The sequence below is a fragment of the Hetaerina americana genome, unplaced genomic scaffold (genome assembly GCF_022747635.1).
Source record: "Hetaerina americana unplaced genomic scaffold, ioHetAmer1.1.p SCAF_24, whole genome shotgun sequence".
Taxonomy (NCBI): Eukaryota; Metazoa; Arthropoda; class Insecta; order Odonata; family Calopterygidae; genus Hetaerina; species Hetaerina americana.
In genome coordinates, this window is record NW_027286808.1 from 6563391 (window position 1) to 6580810 (window position 17420).

General features: G+C 38.5%; 2 protein-coding genes across 4 annotated transcripts in view; one reads left to right on the plus strand and one right to left on the minus strand.

Moving 5' to 3' along the window:
• Positions 1–93: 93 nt before the first annotated feature.
• Positions 94–17420, minus strand: part of LOC139689479 (lymphokine-activated killer T-cell-originated protein kinase) — a 34347-nt gene continuing 17020 nt past the window's right edge. For 2 of the 3 annotated variants that reach the window (XM_071586621.1, XM_071586622.1), the window contains exon 8: positions 94–482. The gene's annotated coding sequence lies outside the window, so the exon portion shown is untranslated. Of the gene's footprint in view, positions 483–7777; positions 7789–17420 lie in introns of those variants that run through there. The other variant, XM_071586623.1, reaches the window with a different exon arrangement.
• Positions 470–10468, plus strand: LOC139689529 (syntaxin-1A-like). Its single transcript, XM_071586702.1, has 7 exons — positions 470–544; positions 3578–3742; positions 4239–4338; positions 4799–4873; positions 7763–7836; positions 9502–9639; positions 10412–10468. The coding sequence occupies exons 1-7, from the start codon at positions 515–517 to the stop codon at positions 10466–10468; spliced, it is 639 nt and encodes a 212-aa protein (XP_071442803.1). The 5' UTR covers positions 470–514.

The following is a 17420-nucleotide window of genomic DNA, read 5'->3' on the forward strand; positions in this document are numbered from 1 at the left end:
AAATTAATACATAATAAACGTTTCCCGTATTCGTAACCAACCGATAATTAAGCACACAAGAATTGTTAAAACCTCTAATACTTTATTCGCCTCAGGTGCAAAGTCAAATATACATATTGAACCACAGTAAAAACAAATATATCAAAAGATTTTTTACTAAGGATACATGAAGCACAAAATGAAAAAATATATACTAAATATTTGTTTGGAAATAACCGCTTAAAAAGGAACTCCCACACCATAAAACATCAAACTTTTGATAATAATACATAGAAGTTGAAGAATACGAAGAAAGACCATCTGCACATGAAATACATTTGTGACATGTCTGGTTACAAAAGACTTTCAAGGAATAAGGCGATAATCAGTGAACTGATATCAGTCGCCGCTGATAAGACTGGATAAACCGATGGGGACGATTCATTTTGGTTTCCGAGGTTGCAGGAAGACAGCAGGAAGAACGTCTGCAGTCAGCCCAATGCCTGAAAGAGAGAGTCAATAAGTTCCGTGCAAGATGCGTGACCGTCTCGTTGAGCTGAAAGAGGTAAGGGCGACATCATCACACATATAGAACATAAAGGGCAATGGAACGTCCAGGTTCTGCTATTAGACCCATAGGTCGATAAACACCTGCGTTTACTCGTCCAACACTGATAATACTTTCACTCCTACAACTGTAAACGTTGAAGCAACGTAGCTTATAAAATAGATAAAATATTGTTGTAGTGCTGCGCCTTAAAATCCTAATGCGACAATTCAGGAAGCGGTTGGCGCTTTGGAATGAAACCTCGTGGTTCAGTCCAACAGGGAAGTTAATTACCTTAAAGGCAGACGCCGCGCTCATGTCCCACAAACACATTATGGCCGATGCCCTCGGGCTCTCACTTGCTCGGAGGGGTACTTCATTCGGTGCTTCAACACGGGGACCGCCGTGGGAATACCCGCTACGCAGCCGAGGGAGGACCGGGAATCAGACGCCCGGCGATGGGATCTGCTTCGGATAGGATGTGCGCCCTACGGAAGGGTCAGGGAGAATCTGAGTCCTACGAAAGGATCTGCCCAGGGTATGGACGGGAGGAATAAGGCCCTATCTAGGCTGGCTCTCGCGCCCATTCCATCGGAAAGGCAAGCGATAAAGCTGTGCCGGGCGGGGGTGGGCTCAGGGAGGATTCTGCGATTTTGCCGTCGGTCCTGAATGACTCAAACGTAAGGTATGAGTATTAGGGGCAGGGTTGCTTGTCTGGCGGGGAGTCATATTAAGGATCAGGATGCATCCACGCATCCTTACACTCACAGCATTACAATAATATCAAATACAGCCAAGAAGAGACAACTGAATTGTGAATTGTTGCGTTGGTCAAACAGCATGCCATAATGTCCCTTTCCGACATCCCATTGAAGGATTTTACCTTATGGGAACGGGCTTAAGTTTCGAAATTGCCATACCGAATCCGGTACATGTGTCACAATTGCGAGCCTTAGGTGCTTCCGATCTAACACATAAACGAATGTTTTTCCGCAAATGTGTTCAACATATTCTCCTTTTAAATTGATACACTTTTCAACTTAACTTTTTATCCCTTCCAAATGGTGGCTGACTTTCTCCGCAAAGTTGGCGTTTACGTATGCGATAACCTCGTCCGATTTGAATCTGTCCCCCAAGCGAAACTTAAGGTTAGGGAGCATGAAAAAGTCGCTGGGGGTGGGTCGCATACATGGTGAATACGGTGAGTGGTCAACAAATTCCAAGAACTGGTGAATTTTAGCCATAGCGACCGCCGAAATGTAAGTAGGCGCATGGTCCTGATGGAAAAGCATTTTCTTCTTCTTCAAATGCGGTCGTTATTTTGCAATTTATTGATCACCTACGTATATGTGGAGGAAATAGTTAACGAGGCATGAGAAGAACTGGATATAGGAACGAAAGTCGGTGGAGAACCCATAAAATCAGTTGGGTTTACGGATGATCAAGCTTGAGTAGCCAGTCACCCAAAGGGATACAAAAGCATTACTAAGCCCATTGGCAATTCCGTGCGATAGGTATAGGATGTGGACCAATGTAAACAAAACAAAGATTAAATTATTTTCGAGAAAAAGGAAAGTTAAATTAAATATTAAAATAGTAATTCAGAAACTAGACATATCTCGATACAAGAATACTTAAATTAAACAAAGAAGCTTTCACGAGAAGCGAATTGATGACAGGGACGTGGAGTTAAGTAAAGAAAAATACTCATCAAAAATTTGATATGGAGCGTGGTTTGGCATGGCGCGGATACCAGGTCACTGAAGCAAGGCGTAGATTGGAAGCTTTGGAAACGTGGTTGTGGAAGTGGATGGTATAGGTGAAGTGGACAGTAATAAAAACAAATGATTACGTAGGGGAGGAGAGAGGATTGTAAGAAGAAATCCAAAGGGGAGAGGAAAAATGGATGCGAAGCATTTTGATTGGCAATGGGGTGTTGATGACTGTGATAGAGGGGAAAACGTTAGGCAAGCGAGGAAGGGTTAGGAATAGGATAGGCATATTGGACTGAATGAATGAGGAATGAAGTATGAGGAATTGAAGAAGGGTTTATTGTAGAGTCGGATGTCTGGTTGTGCTTTGTTAGGAGAGGTAATAAAATGTTTCCTTGTGCTGTTTGTGTGTTGCGTCCCACGAAATCTACATTAACCGGTGGAATACCAACAACAACTAGATACATCGCAGGACCTAATAGTTTCGTGACAGTTTAACTCAGCGCTCGGCACCAATACACAGAACACACTAACAAATAAGCAATCAACAGAAGACCACTGATCGTAGCCTACTGCTTTCATTTAAACCAACAAATGCTCGGTAATTAGCCTTTATTATAGCTACGGGAAGAAATAAAAATTCCTATGTAGTGCTAACAATTGTTAGCCATAATTATTTTGAACATTTCCTTAGTCTCACCGTAACTACCACTTATATGCAGTCACATAGTTTAGGTCTCATACTGAGAAGAACGTTTTGAAGAGAAATCACGTCAAGGCCTTCCAACTGGCTACCACCGAACAATATACCTCTGGCCGTCTTCACAGGACATTCTGGTTTAGCTTCCTATTAAGCGATATTTAATAAACAAGAGAGGAAAAATCCCAACGCATTAATAATGTTGACGTCTCAGTTTTCCAATTCGAGGAATACGATATTTTTCACTTCAACGCTTAAACGATGAATTTCCCGAATCACTAGGCATAGGTTTTTGGCAACCGTTTATGAAGCAACAGAGCAACATTTGAAAGTATTTAAAAATAAAATGAATCACTTTTAGGTCATGAATGGCAATAAATACTATAGAAACAACAAAATGAATACAATTGAATGTTAAATAATATGGTGTACCCAGTCGAAACGCCGCTGTCATTCCACATACATATCAGATAATAATACATACATGTGGCATATTAATGGCTGAAGCATTTTTTCATTTGCCAAGAGGTCGAAGAAATCAAGGGTCGGTGTGAAGGCAACCGAAGTACGCGTTCTTATTTGATACCTTAATGCATTTGTCATACTAGATAATTTTACAATATTGACGATGATCCCTAGCATCTTCTTCAGAAATCCAGCCAACACAGCAGCAGCCAGGACAACCAAAATGACACAGAGGAGGAGGACACTTCGCCGAGGAGGGGCAGCATTGTGGTGTATATGGATAGGAGAAATACCCTCACGGCGGTCGAGGACAGCTTCATGGTCGAATTCTTCCAAGAGGTATGTCTTTCGGGCAAATCCAGCACATCACAAAATTTATCTTAAAAATCCTCCATATTTGGGGCAAAATTTGAAAAAAATAGCAACACGGATATTAGATTCATATTTCTTTAAATACTTTCAGTCAACCGAAAACTTCATTTTTACTGCTGGATTCTTGGAGACTTAGTTAAGATTAGTGGAAAGGAATATTCTTAGTTGTCTGTATAATTCCACTTTATTTTTTAACATCTTCATTATTCGCCAACTATCCAACATGAACTGCCATACTTCATTGGGAGAACCAGGGGAAACCTCTGCGAAAGTATCAATTAGCGTGTGATTGCATGTGCTACCAAGTTGCAAAATTACAGTTTTCGCGTATATTTAGATTTACTGAGAAACGCTAAGGTAAATATTGCGTGATGTAGTTACTGGACTCCTTAAACGTATTTACGATTTTTTTGGGCTATTGATATATTTTTCAAACAATTTGGATGGCCTCTTTTCCCATCAGGTTGAAGACACGCGGGAGAAGATCGAATGCATGGAGAAACACACAGACGAAATCAGGAAGTTGCACAGTAAAATCTTATTATCACCCAGGACCGAGCCATGTAAGTGCCAAAACAACTGACGGTCCGATTATTGGATGGGTTCACGAGTTCCCTGCACAGACGGGATCACCCCGAAATAAGCATGCCTCCAAGGAACTAAATGCATTGCGACAGGGTGGATCATGATGCCCTCTTTTCATGGCGAGAATTCCGAATTTTGAACATGCCTCGCAAAATATATTCAGCCATGCCAATTAAAGAAATGGCATATTATAAAATTACTGTTTTTACCCTTTTTCTTTTTGCAAGCTATGTAAGAAACCAAAATGATTGCATCTCTTTATGAATTCATTCTATGGCATATATTGCACACCTAACTAAAATTAAAAAAACATTCCGTTTTTTTACTTATTACCCGAGACCTTCTCGTGTGAACTGGCCTTTTTTTGGGTCTTCTGTTGTGAAATTTTCTGTGACAAAGGATGACCACGGATATTAATGCGGTCCGCGTCTCCCACAGCCATACAAATGGAGCTGGACGACCGAATGGCATCGATCAAGTCGATTTCGACGGGAGTGCGCAAAACACTTCAAAGTATGTACCAATACCACCGTTTGAATTTAATCCACCTTTCCTTTCTCTTTCAAACCATGAACAATCTATCGATATTCTAAGCGTTTCAGGGATGACAAAAATCATCGATGAACAGGAGGTCACCCAGAGAGGGGGCACGAAGACCTCCAATCTGTCAGACATGTGGACGGAGGCCGAATTCAGAATACGAAGGACCCAATATGCCATGCTCGCCAGGCAATTCTCGGAGGCGCTCAACGACTTCGCCAACATCCGAGTGGAGTACATGGAGAGGCACAAGGAGTGGCTGAGAAGGCAGATAAGAATTGGTGGGTACAACGTTGAGTGCTGCGTCTGATGAAGGGATATTGATATATTTTTTATTCTGGGCTGAAAGACGCCATGCAGTTAGCAAATTCCCTCTTTCCCGAACTTCTCGAGGGCTCGAAGGGTTGTACATTTGATACACAAAATTGGTACAGCCATAACATGATAGGCTTCAAATTATTGATTGCTATCGTAAAAGAGCTAAAAATCGATTAAAATTATTTTCATCTTATACAGTCACTGAGACCCCAACAAAGAGTTTAATACATAGAAGAAAGCAGTACCTCTTGTACTTTCTAAGGCAGTGATCGTTTGGGGCCGATTAAGTAGAACATATGGTTTTAAATATCTCGCTAAGTATCATGGTCCGGCAATGACCATTTTGGATAACATAAGGATTAACATTGTCTCGTAGAAAAACGATGGAGAGTAAACAATGATATCGAAAAATCCGAAGATTAGAGATTTTCAGTCACATAATGGGAAGGGTTCAGGAAATTCTAATTAAGAGTGGTGTGCGTGATGAGATCAATGTAACTCACGAAATATTAAAAAAATCAGAATAACTCACGGATACCAAGTTTTCAATTGAATGCATCTAGAAGCTAAAAGGGCTCTTCAAGCTCTGTATCCTGCTTCCGAAAGTCGCTTTTCAAATCATTGTAGTTTCCATTGCCTTCCGTTGACAGAAAATCTGTGATAATAATCTATAATTCGGAGATGTACTTTGCTGTCTTCTAAATTATATTCACAATTGTTTCCCGAGGGATTTTAAATTGAGCAGTAGCGTCCATTAACGGGCATCTTGACCTTTCTGGATAGAAGACAATACGGTCATTAAGGTTACACGTCAGAAGACAAGATAAAATTGGAAGCCGTTTCTCTGGGCTATGAATCAATTTCCATGCCCCCTAAAAATCGTAGCAAGAGTAACATAAAGCTTACTAAACCACATTATTTGCATTTTTCACAACCGTTGTAATTGAAGCTATGGTAAATAAAAAGAATCAAAACTACTTTTAAGTTAACCAGTGACTAAGAAACAAGACTCGGTGATGGATCTTTCACAAAAATAAGTTCCAATGTGCAAAGATTTCCGCGGTATGGTGTTGTTGAATATCTTTGTTCTCGATTTTATCTGTGCTGATGTTTATACAAACACAGCAGTTAGGCCATTCCGCAGCATTCCACATTTCGTCAGATTTTTAAACGGCTAGTGCTATTACGCAGTCATCAACCCTTATAAGTGCAAAAAAATCTTTTGATCCAAAAGAGAATAGCATCTAAATGTAGACAAAATATCAGTTATATCATTTAAAATGACATACTTGTTTCCTTTAAACGAATGTTTAGTAAAATTGATCACAAAAACACATTCGCCACAATTTGATTATGGCAGATATTTTTACATACAGCTAAGTATTCACACGATTATCATTGAAATTCACTGGGAATCGAGAACAAACCATCAAAATCAATAATCAAAAAGGCCGTTCTAACAGATAACGGGGACAAGATTTCGAAATCCGGTAGTCTAATCTTTCCTATGGAGGAAAAAGTCAATGTTTTCAGATTTATATGACGAATCCGGGTGAGTCACGAGGAAAGGGGATAAACGCTCAAGCTAACCTCGTGGCACTCTTTACCGCGGCGAAATCCTCAAGATAATGATAACATATCGTTTATTAAAAGGAAAAGCAGTAATTATAACGAAATATTACATTAAAACTAATATTTTTAGCATTCAATGTGGTTTATAGAATGCGCACGATTAATGCCAACCAAATGAATGCAACATATCCATTACTACTAACGGATTCAAGTTAATATAAAAACATAACCCTTAATTGAAGGGAACTTACCAACAACGCAATATAAAGAAGATCCCATTTGAACAATGCCAGTTTGAGAAGTAATAATTAATCCATAACTGATTGAAGTGTCCTCCCTAACTCGAAGAAAACCTACTCAAAAGAATGTCAAATATTAGCCGCTCAAAGAAGATTCCGTAGTCTTCTGTACGATACGTTTATTTGCCGACAATGCAGTGGTTTACCGTGATATCCGTAATCCTGAGGACACAGCAGTTTTACCAGATGACCTACATGCTATAATACAACGCCGGTGAGACACTTGGAAATTAGAATTTAACTTAAAAAAATGCGTAGTGATGAATTTTTGGAAAATAAGCTTCTCCCTCCAGAATGCTTATTGCATCGGGAGCACCGAAATGGAATATGTAGACTCAATTATATACCTAAGCGCTACCCTCACTAACGACCTCTCCTGGGTGAAACATTCGGGGATTGTGTGGACAAGCTAACAAAAAATTAGGATTTACCAGAAAGAGTACTGGGTATATGTGATGAAAAGGTCAAAGAGAAATGTTATCTTTCGATGGTTAGGCCTCATTTAGAATATGATGTTAGTATATGGGATACTCACGAAGTTGGATTGATTGCCGAATTACCTTCACTTTACCCATTTATGGTTGATTAGTACATTATAATATGTCATTCAAGTGCCAAAAACCTTTTACTGGAAATTAACAATCTCACTCCGAGTCTGAAATCTCCTTTCCAGTGAGCCACGAACCGACGGAAGACGAGCTGGAAGATATCATGGAAAAAGGGGATGTAAATATATTCACAGATAACGTAAGTAAAAGAAATTGCACTCAGTTTTGGCTAACGAAAGAAAATTAAATCGCTTAAAAACTAAGAAGTTACGCAAAATACGGTAGTACCCTGCAAGCAACCGCTAGGGTGTGTGGCAGGGGGTGAAAACATACCGGACTAATTTTGACCATAATATGACCATGCCGCGGTCGGACGATGTTTTTTCGATCCCTTATCGTTCGTGGAAAATTACATCATACATCTATCTGTTCTACACTTGACTTCTCTAATTTTAAGGACATGATCTCTCCTACCGTAGTATGAACACAAGAATTAAGCTGGAGAGACACCTTCGAATTGGTTCAAGGATTCGGTTTCGAAGTAAATGGCAACAACGTCTAGATGTCAAGCAAACCCCACTTCCTAAGAAATTAATTTAAAAAGGAATAGAATATTCGTACCGAGTACAAATTAATCACAAGTCGAAAGTGTGAAAATTAATCAGACTTTGATAGGAACAATTACAAGAAACATGCACGAGTGGCTTTATTCATTAATGATGCTTACCTAGAAAAATAGATATACAACAACAATTCGGTCAAAATCGATGTTCACGAAACTTTTGACATATACATGCAGTTTGTGAGTGCATGTCAAGGAGGCAACTTGATTCGTGCAGCCATGGATTGTACAGTCATGAGGGTCAAACGTCTTAATTTATGCCCAAGTTATTTTCACAGAGTAATAACGCGATTAGAGAGACAATGATTCCTGGTCTGCCACAGAATTTTGATGCCCTTTTCATTATCAAATTTTATGTTCGTGAAGCGTCCGACTACTTTCTGTGCCACTCTAACAGTTATTATTATTTTTTAAGTGCCGATCGAAATGTCGCGTGGCACTTTCAATTAAACCTTTACTGATTAGCAGATTACGTCTAACGGTGTGGGTGGACTAGGACTTAAGACTGCCTTCACTCCAAGAAGGGCTATTGTTTCCACGTGGAATTCGCAAAACGTTCGAATAAACACGTACATAAATAGAATAAGATCATATTCTCAGTCGGCAAAGTTCCCAATTGTCGGCGTAAATTACCTAGGAAACTCAGGTGAAGCGGTGGTTTCAATGCGTAAATCATAGCAAACACAGCGAAATACACATTCCAGAGTCACTGCGAATCCACATTTATTTGAAAGCCTTCCACCACATCAGGTGCCAGAATGGGGAGATGAATGGGATCTGGTGGAACATCCGTGAAGACTCAACTCTTATCACACTTTGGGGTAAAAAGAATGGTCACTCATTCTATAATTCTTATTAGAAATGTTACAAACAGTTTTTTTTTCAAGTGGAAATTACGGATTCCCAAGAAGGCTCTTTCCCGACTTATCTTCCGAGTGCTTGGTATCCGATTAAGATTTCTTCTTGGATCGTCCCTTATCACTTCATGCACCACTTTTATTGACATGCCGGCCCTGCTATAGCTTCAGCCAGTGCTTGCACACTCGATGGCCAACGGAAAATACTCAGTGATCTCAAAACTGAAAAGACCGTCGGCAATTCTCATTAATAATTATTCCAGACTTCCCAAAAAATTTGGCATTCTCCCACATTTCCGAATAAATTGGCAATGCAAGACTTAACCCCGATTTCCACAACGGAGCAGCTACATTATTTCATATACGCATTTGTATCATTCAACAGGTCATATTGAAAACTCAGGAAGCGAGGCAGGCCCTGGCAGATGTCGAAGCGAGGCACGAGGAAATACTTCGAATCGAGAAGTCGATTCGAGAACTGAGAGACATGTTCCTGGAAATGGCCATACTAGTGGAAAGTCAAGTAAGTTGGAATGAACTCCAAGTGGTACACATATCAAAGATTCTCAACAGCCACACGATCAAGAAACATTGGTTCCATAGAGAACTCACTTTTTAAACATACTATACGTTCAACTGAAACCCTATTGCGGAAATGAGCGGTTCGACCATCGATCCTTTGGCAGTGTAAGATGAACCATTCAATAAAACAATGATGCACCATATCAGCAGGTCGCGGCCTCGAGAAATTCAGTAAGGTAACAGGGAGAATAAAAATAACAGTTACTTGAGTCCGAAACGAAAGGAGTAGAGTTAGGGATGGAGCACGGAAGGATGATTGTATAGCGAGGATGAACATCGAAATAATTGAAAAAAGGATGATTTTTTACGTATTGGGAGAATTCTTGTAAAAAACTAAATACTTTAAGACGAAGAGATTAAAAGGCTCTCACATGCCCGCAGCATATACATATACCAGTTAATACGTATAAATGTACGAAATAAGAATACTAAGAATGGCTTAGCCATGATTGATCCAATAAAACAACAATGACAATTTTCGTGATTTCGATCTAGTCTCATTAGCAGCGTAAATCACGGTCGGGATCTCATGAGAAATTAATCAAAATCCACCTGTTCTACCTGCCTTAGAAAGGCATTAAATGAAAAATACGACGGCCCCGATACATTCAATCCAGTACATTCCCACAGCTATCAACCCGAAAGACGGGTGCGGGGATCAGTTTATTTCTCTATACTTCAAGAGAGTTCTTTTAGAAAATCATACCGCTTAGGTTCGGCTGCGAGTGTCAGATGAATCTAAAGGAATGAACAAGGGATCTTTCGCTTAGCAACCCTATACTTCCCACAATGCCCACTGCTAAGCTTTTATAAAATGAACAAGTATTAGCAATACAAACTCTTTCATGTGAGCGCTCAACCTCTGACTAATCGATTAGGCAAACACGAACGTTACCACCCCGACAAATGACCATTTTGGCAAAGACCGCAACTTCGTAAACATTTTTAATCTTTCCAAAGGGTCAATGGGTGTCAGCTATCCTCTTGCAAGTTGTTTTGTTCTCTATTGGCCAAATAATTAGATGGATACGCTGAATTACTGGGTCACAGATAAAATGCTGACTCGTCGACCTGGTTGTTAACTCTTTAAACTGTTAATAATGTTTAGTCAGAGGGTCGACTCGTGACTATCGAGTATTTACTTGGAAAGATAATTTAGACGAAAAATTACTCGCAGCTAAAAAATATTTGAGGCAGCAAGGAAAGTTAAGTATTGCGACAGAAATTAATATAGAAAACACCTTCACAATTCGAACGATCAAAGCGAGTAAAATGTTTTACTAATGGTCTGCGTACCGAATCATACGTATATTTAAACGATTGAGGATATCAATACTTGCTTATAGGGGTATTTTGCTTGTTCTAAGCACAATATGACTAAAATTAATGATCATTTAGTAAGCATGTAAAGACCACAATTAAAATTTAACTTTTTAATTTACTTTAAATTTCACATTAAACTTTGAGAAGATTCTGAGTGAGTTCCCATAAAAATGGGACTTGGGAGCATTTAAAATATTTAATTAATTGAATTTGAGATTGGTTCAAACTTGCTGTCTCCATGAGGCCCTCTTATTGCTCTTTTGTTTTTGCTGACCTGTTTTTTCCCTTGCGATGTCACTAAACATTGATCTTCCTTTTTTTACACGAAATATCCTCGTCTTCGGTGGAATATAAAAAGGGAGAAAAAGTGGATAGCATAATGTTCCACGTCGGCAAAAGCGCAGAGCATGCTGAGAAAGGCAAGAGAAAGATCTATCAAGCGAAACAACTGAAAAGTGGTGTCAGGAAGGTAAGATTTTCCAATTCAATAACCATTAATTCAGTTCCGAGTGATACGCCTTCAGCTTCGTATTATAGGATCGTGAGCAGATGTATCATTTTGTTTGACCGGGTAAATTATTAGCTATCAAAATCTGGTCACCATATCGGGGGCCTAGAATCGAATCCTATCTTGGGCGTGGACAAATTTCTGCGACACACGACGTACATATGTACAATTTGGGTTATTTTTTTCATGGAATTGCTGCCTTTTTGGGTGAGCCATTCCCAAATGTGGTCCCCTTCTGACATTTGGTAGTGGGTGGTCGCGATTCAGCAACCCTGAATCACGAATTTCACTAAACCACGAATAAAATACGAGGCATATTCGAAAAGTAAGGGCCATTTTCTCACGTCTAAATATTGGCGGGTCAGAAAAAAGTTGTCCGCACAAAGCGCCATCCATTGATTGTTTCTGTAGCCACTGGAGTTATTGTTTTGATCCAGTAGTATTTTTCCAAGTCGGTGACTGTAGAAAAAATGTCCGCGAAAATCGTTGCTTCCACCAGTTGCGAAGAGCGTGTCATTATTCCAATTTTGTGTGCAGAAGGATCATAAGCTGCCTAAATTCATCGAGAGTTATGCTTATCTTATGGACCTGCAGTAATGAGTGAAGGTAATGTTAAACAATGGTGTTAAGACTTTAAAAATTGCCGGACTAATGTGCATGATGTAGAGCGGAGTGGCAGAGCCACTATCCAGACAGATGAAATCGTCCAACAAGTGGACGAACAACTGCGATCTAATCGACCATTAGTGCCCTGGCTGATGAATTTCTTCTTGTTGGACTCATCACTATTTACACGACTGTTACGGAAAAGCTCGGGTATCACAAATTGTGTGCCAGGTGGGTATCGAAAATGCTTACCGATCAACCCAAGGAGTAAGGAATGTTTAGAGGACAAGCGTTTTTGGATCGCTTTTGATCTTTTTAATCACCCACCGCACAGTCCTGACCGTGCACCTAGCGACCATTTCCCGTTGTTGCACTTGAAACTCTGGGACAACGTTTTGAAGACAAGAAGGAACTCAAGACAGCCATTGTCAACCGGTTCCATTCCCAAGCGTCGAACTTCTTTGCTGGGGGATTAAGTATGCAGGTGCAGCTTGAAAAGTACTTAAAAGTGAATCATAATTATGTAGAAAAGTGAGATAGGTTTGTAGGAAACTGAAACCTGCCAATAAAACTTCTTCTTAAGAATATATTTTTTTATGAGCAAACTGCCTTTACTTTTCGAATATACCTTGTAATTAAGGCGAATCGAATGATTCCCATTATCCCAAACTTTTGAAACAATGACCAATCAAGCACAAAACCACACGCAATACAAAGTAAAAATGTGACGTTTTTTTCACTTTCTTGCAGAAAAAAATCATCATCATCATCGTATTAATTATTGCTGCCATTATTTTGGGACTGATTATATATTTTACTGCGGTCCCAATAAAATAAGCACCACAAAAAATCAAGTGCACAGAACTATTCAGTCTTAAAAACTGGCTTGGGCATTTGCACCATGTTTTTTTAATGATGGATGTCATAATTAGTGCATTTGATTACGTGCACGCCAACAATAAAGGAGATGATTACAACATAGAACTCGATGTTGGGGAGGGCGAAGTTATGGAGAAATCATGAGAATTTCAAAATGAATGACAAACCCTGAAGGCATCCTCGCATTGGCACTAACTGGTACTACAATAGTGAAAAGCATTTATCACCTTGGGACCTATACTGCACTCCATGTGCCTACGAAATTCGTCTTGCTGTTCCCGTGAGCCTGAAGATGAGTTGCAGAGCTTAGTGTGTTGTAATATATTACCTATTTGACTACACAACTTCCTAAATGAGAGCCGAGCATGTTTTTCTTTTATTCTTGCAATCGATTGCACATCAAAATATATGGACAAGCACACGTCAATAATTCGCAAAGCTTGCCATAGCACGGTATAAGTAGTGTGAAAAATGCTCTATTTTTTCCTGCATGTCTTTGACTAAAGAAATCTTGTGAAGCAGAAAACAAATTACTATAAAAAGTTTAATGTCGTGTCGAAACGCAAAAACACATTTAAAAATGTTATTTTATAATCCAAAAAAAACCCTTTAGTACGAGGAAAATTGGCACTTGAACTCAAAATACCTGCGAAGCCAACGAGCTTGTTTGTTTCAAAGATTATTTGAAGTTTCTGTTCTATACTGTATATACTACGCCATTCTTCCGAAGACATCCTATTCATAAGTTGGTTTTAAAAGTAAAAATCGGTCTATTCGAGATTTTTCACCAAAATGTTTGTCAGATTCACAATCTGTGTCCTTCATGACGTGTAAAAGGAGTATTTCCTGTAAAATGAAATTTCATGAAGAGAAATTACTAGCATGGCTTAATGGCTCCTCAATTATTGGCTAGCAACAATAGAAATCACTGTGGTCAACGAAAACTTAAGGCAAAGGTGATTGAGAACCACTTAACGTACTCGATTACCGCCGCTACCTGGACATCGATTCGTCATATACCCCGAGCAAGACGAAAATAAACTATGATGACTACCTAAAATAATTATACAGCGCCTAAATTTGAAGATTTTTACTTTCTGTGCTTTAACACAATTATAAAAAAATGAAATGCTAAAAATAAAAATGTTTTGATTAGTCCGGTCTTTCTAACTAAATCCTTGGATTCCATTTACATTAATTACCTGCGAATACATTTAAATGGGTCTTTCTTATCCCTGAAAATCAACATCACAAAGATTGCACAAGGATCGGCCTTCCGGTTGCAACGCGTTGGTTGGTGCTCACCGTACACCAGCGAGGACAAAAATCACCGATAGATGCTATTTGTCACGAGCGAAGCTACAGCCTGAAACTTATATTTCATGGAATGCCGCTCTACCCGGGGCTACACGGCATGACCACCACTCAACGGTCAGCAGTCACCGTAAAATAGAGACTGGGACATTACCTTTATAACGGGGGTGATCATCAGATCGCATTCGCATCCTCCCTCTAATCCGGGTGGTGAAACGCATCAACAGGCAGGCGTTCATTCAGAATCCGATATAAAATCCTTCGATATGGCGATGGATATTCAACAGATTGATGAGAAAGAAATGAAAAAATTGACGGCGGCGTCTTAATAAATAGTGAATATTACATCATTAATGCTGATGATGCGTTACTTAAATACTAAAATGCAAGGGTAAAAGTGTCAAATTAAGAATAATGATTCGTTTTTTTTAATTCAAGAGTGGTAATAACTAAGGGGCCAATATTAAATATCAGTAATGGTTGGATATGCGTAAAATTACACGAAGATGATTTTTTTAGGAAGTCTTGGGAAGAAACATCGTTATTTGGACACTATATATAACTGAACAAGGTTCCACTGGCCAGCATTTGGAATCATTTCAACCGATTGTACCGATACTGGTGCCTGAATTTTTCATTTCCAAGTTTAATTGCAAAACGAGCGAACCTGAATAAATAATAACAATCTATTTATATAAAAAATAATTTAAAATTAAAATTTTGTTTCTTAAGTATTTAAAACAAACACTAAAACATTATTTTCTACACAGAAATAATGCGGTAGTTTATTCTTCAAACACGATTCAGTAAAATCTTTCAATTAATATTTGTCGCAAAACATTAGTTACACGGAAGAAGGCACTTTAAATTAAACGAGGTACAAATAACCTTCCGGATAAATCATGATTACAAAACCAGTAACATCAAAGATGCAGAAAAATACTGGAAGTTCAGAAGTGATGACAACATCGGAGGTGTTTTTTACTATATTGAACAATACCAAAATACTGCAAAAGCAAATACCGCTGGAAATTTCCTTGTGTCTTTCATAAACCTACACATGGGAAGTAATGATCAATATTCCATGCGATTCATGGTAGAAATGGCATTGTGAAATTAACGATTTAATTTACGTAAACGTTCACGTTAAGCAAACGAGTTCACGTGGGCAAAGAGCTTAATGGTAAAATACACACCAATACGGAGGAAAGAATCCCACCCAATTGCATTTCATAGAATGATAAACCTTATTGTTTTGAATTGTTTATTAGTGGTTTTCATCTTGTTTGTTTCGTTAGAATGAAAATAGTGCCGCTTCTTCTAAAGACTATAGGAAACAAATAATTTTAATAGAATAGCTACCATTCCATGAAGAATCATACAAAGGATGGTGTGCACATATTAAAACTACATAAGTTCGTTCTTTTCTGAAAATGGGAGGTCTAAAATGATGAGGTGATAAATAATTTCAAAGCGAAAATAAAGACGTGACGCAAGCCGATACCACTAACTTATGTTTTGCATGAATCGCAAAAGCGTAATTACGAGACAGCGTAATCACGCCCGCTGTTCAGTTTTTTACAGCGGTGATTCAATTTTTTTTTACTTGATACCCACATTTATTATCAAACCTGCATGACGGTCTAAATCTGACTGTCCGGATACACAGCATATATCGGCAGATAAAGATCATTCGGATCAACTAACCACATTTTTACACAAACTAACGACTTGATAAAGCCAGAGGTACCAAGGAGGAGACTGTTAAAATGAAAAATATGAGTGCAGACATCAATATTTTAATAGTACTGAAATTGTCCAAATATGCACCATTTCATCACTGAGTAGACATGTAAGATGTGCAATCACATGAAGAGAAATACATCCGAAGAGGAAAATACCACAGGTGAGTATATATTCTGTACTCTTGTATATATATATATATATATATATATATATATATATATATATATATATATATATATATATTAATTATTAAGACCAAGTATATTATCTGCTGCCAAATAACTACAACCGAAAATATAATGGGAATGGTGAAGGAAATAAGTTCGTACATGAACCGTGGAAAATTAACTACGAGTGTTATTAACACAGAGCATACGGTAACGAACATTAGCAAGTATTTTTCTCCGGACAGAAACACCATCTGCAATTTAACCACATATTCGCGAAAAACCTGAAATCCATCATCTGAAAGCAGGTTTTCTGTTAAGGCAAACCATGAATTCCATTAAATTTATCTGGTATCTTTACTTAATGTTGGGCTCGTCATGTAGGCATTTAACTCGGCACCTTCAATGTACATATAGCCCTTCCGTATGGGCTCAAAGAGAGCAGATAAAAATTCTCAAATGGGGCATCTTGTATTTGTTTCCGTCAAATTTGAGAAATACCTTTCGCCTCGCGGGCCTTGGAATATATTTCTTCCCGAGTTGTTTCCCAATATTCTGAGTTGCTGACCAATTTTTTCAAACTAATAAGAGAAAAATATCGATAATGACTTTCGGAACATAACAGCACAACATCATTGTTGCTATTATATACACATCAGGTTCACCTTAGTTCCCGAACGCGTAAAGTTAATAAAAGACGTATCAAGGATTCAAACCAGACCTGCAAATCATAAGTTCGTTTCGACGAATTATGAATCAAAATTTCCCTTATACTTCATTAGCACATAATTATTAGACAAACAATGACAAAAACACGAAAACGTGTATTTTTCACACAAAATATGATTGAAAATGCTCTTTGCTATATTTACTTCATATTGATACTTGCAAATGGAGCTGGAACTTTTGAATCCGGCTTCCATTATTTCACATATTTTTTCACGTTCACAAACTAATAAATATAGGATGGATGATAAATCGAGCAAAGGAACTCCTAAATAATAAGTACTTACAGCTTTTAACTTTAAAAACTTGAATGTAAAAAATGACAAAAATGTGGGCACACGGTGCTGTCACAGAAAAAAATAATAATTCAAAATAAATGCTGTGAAAATATATTCAGTGAAGGGGATCGGAAGTCCTGGCTCCGCAACAGTTACTGGAGTTGACTATAGAGAG

Excerpts from the sequence above, each read along its gene's own strand:
- LOC139689529 (XM_071586702.1), top strand. The coding sequence starts at position 515 with ATGCGTGACCGTCTCGTTGAGCTGAAAGAG. Across the intron at positions 7,837-9,501 it reads TAAATATATTCACAGATAAC|GTCATATTGAAAACTCAGGA; the intron begins GTAAGTAAAAGA and ends ATCATTCAACAG. Across the intron at positions 9,640-10,411 it reads CCATACTAGTGGAAAGTCAA|GTTCGGCTGCGAGTGTCAGA; the intron begins GTAAGTTGGAAT and ends CATACCGCTTAG.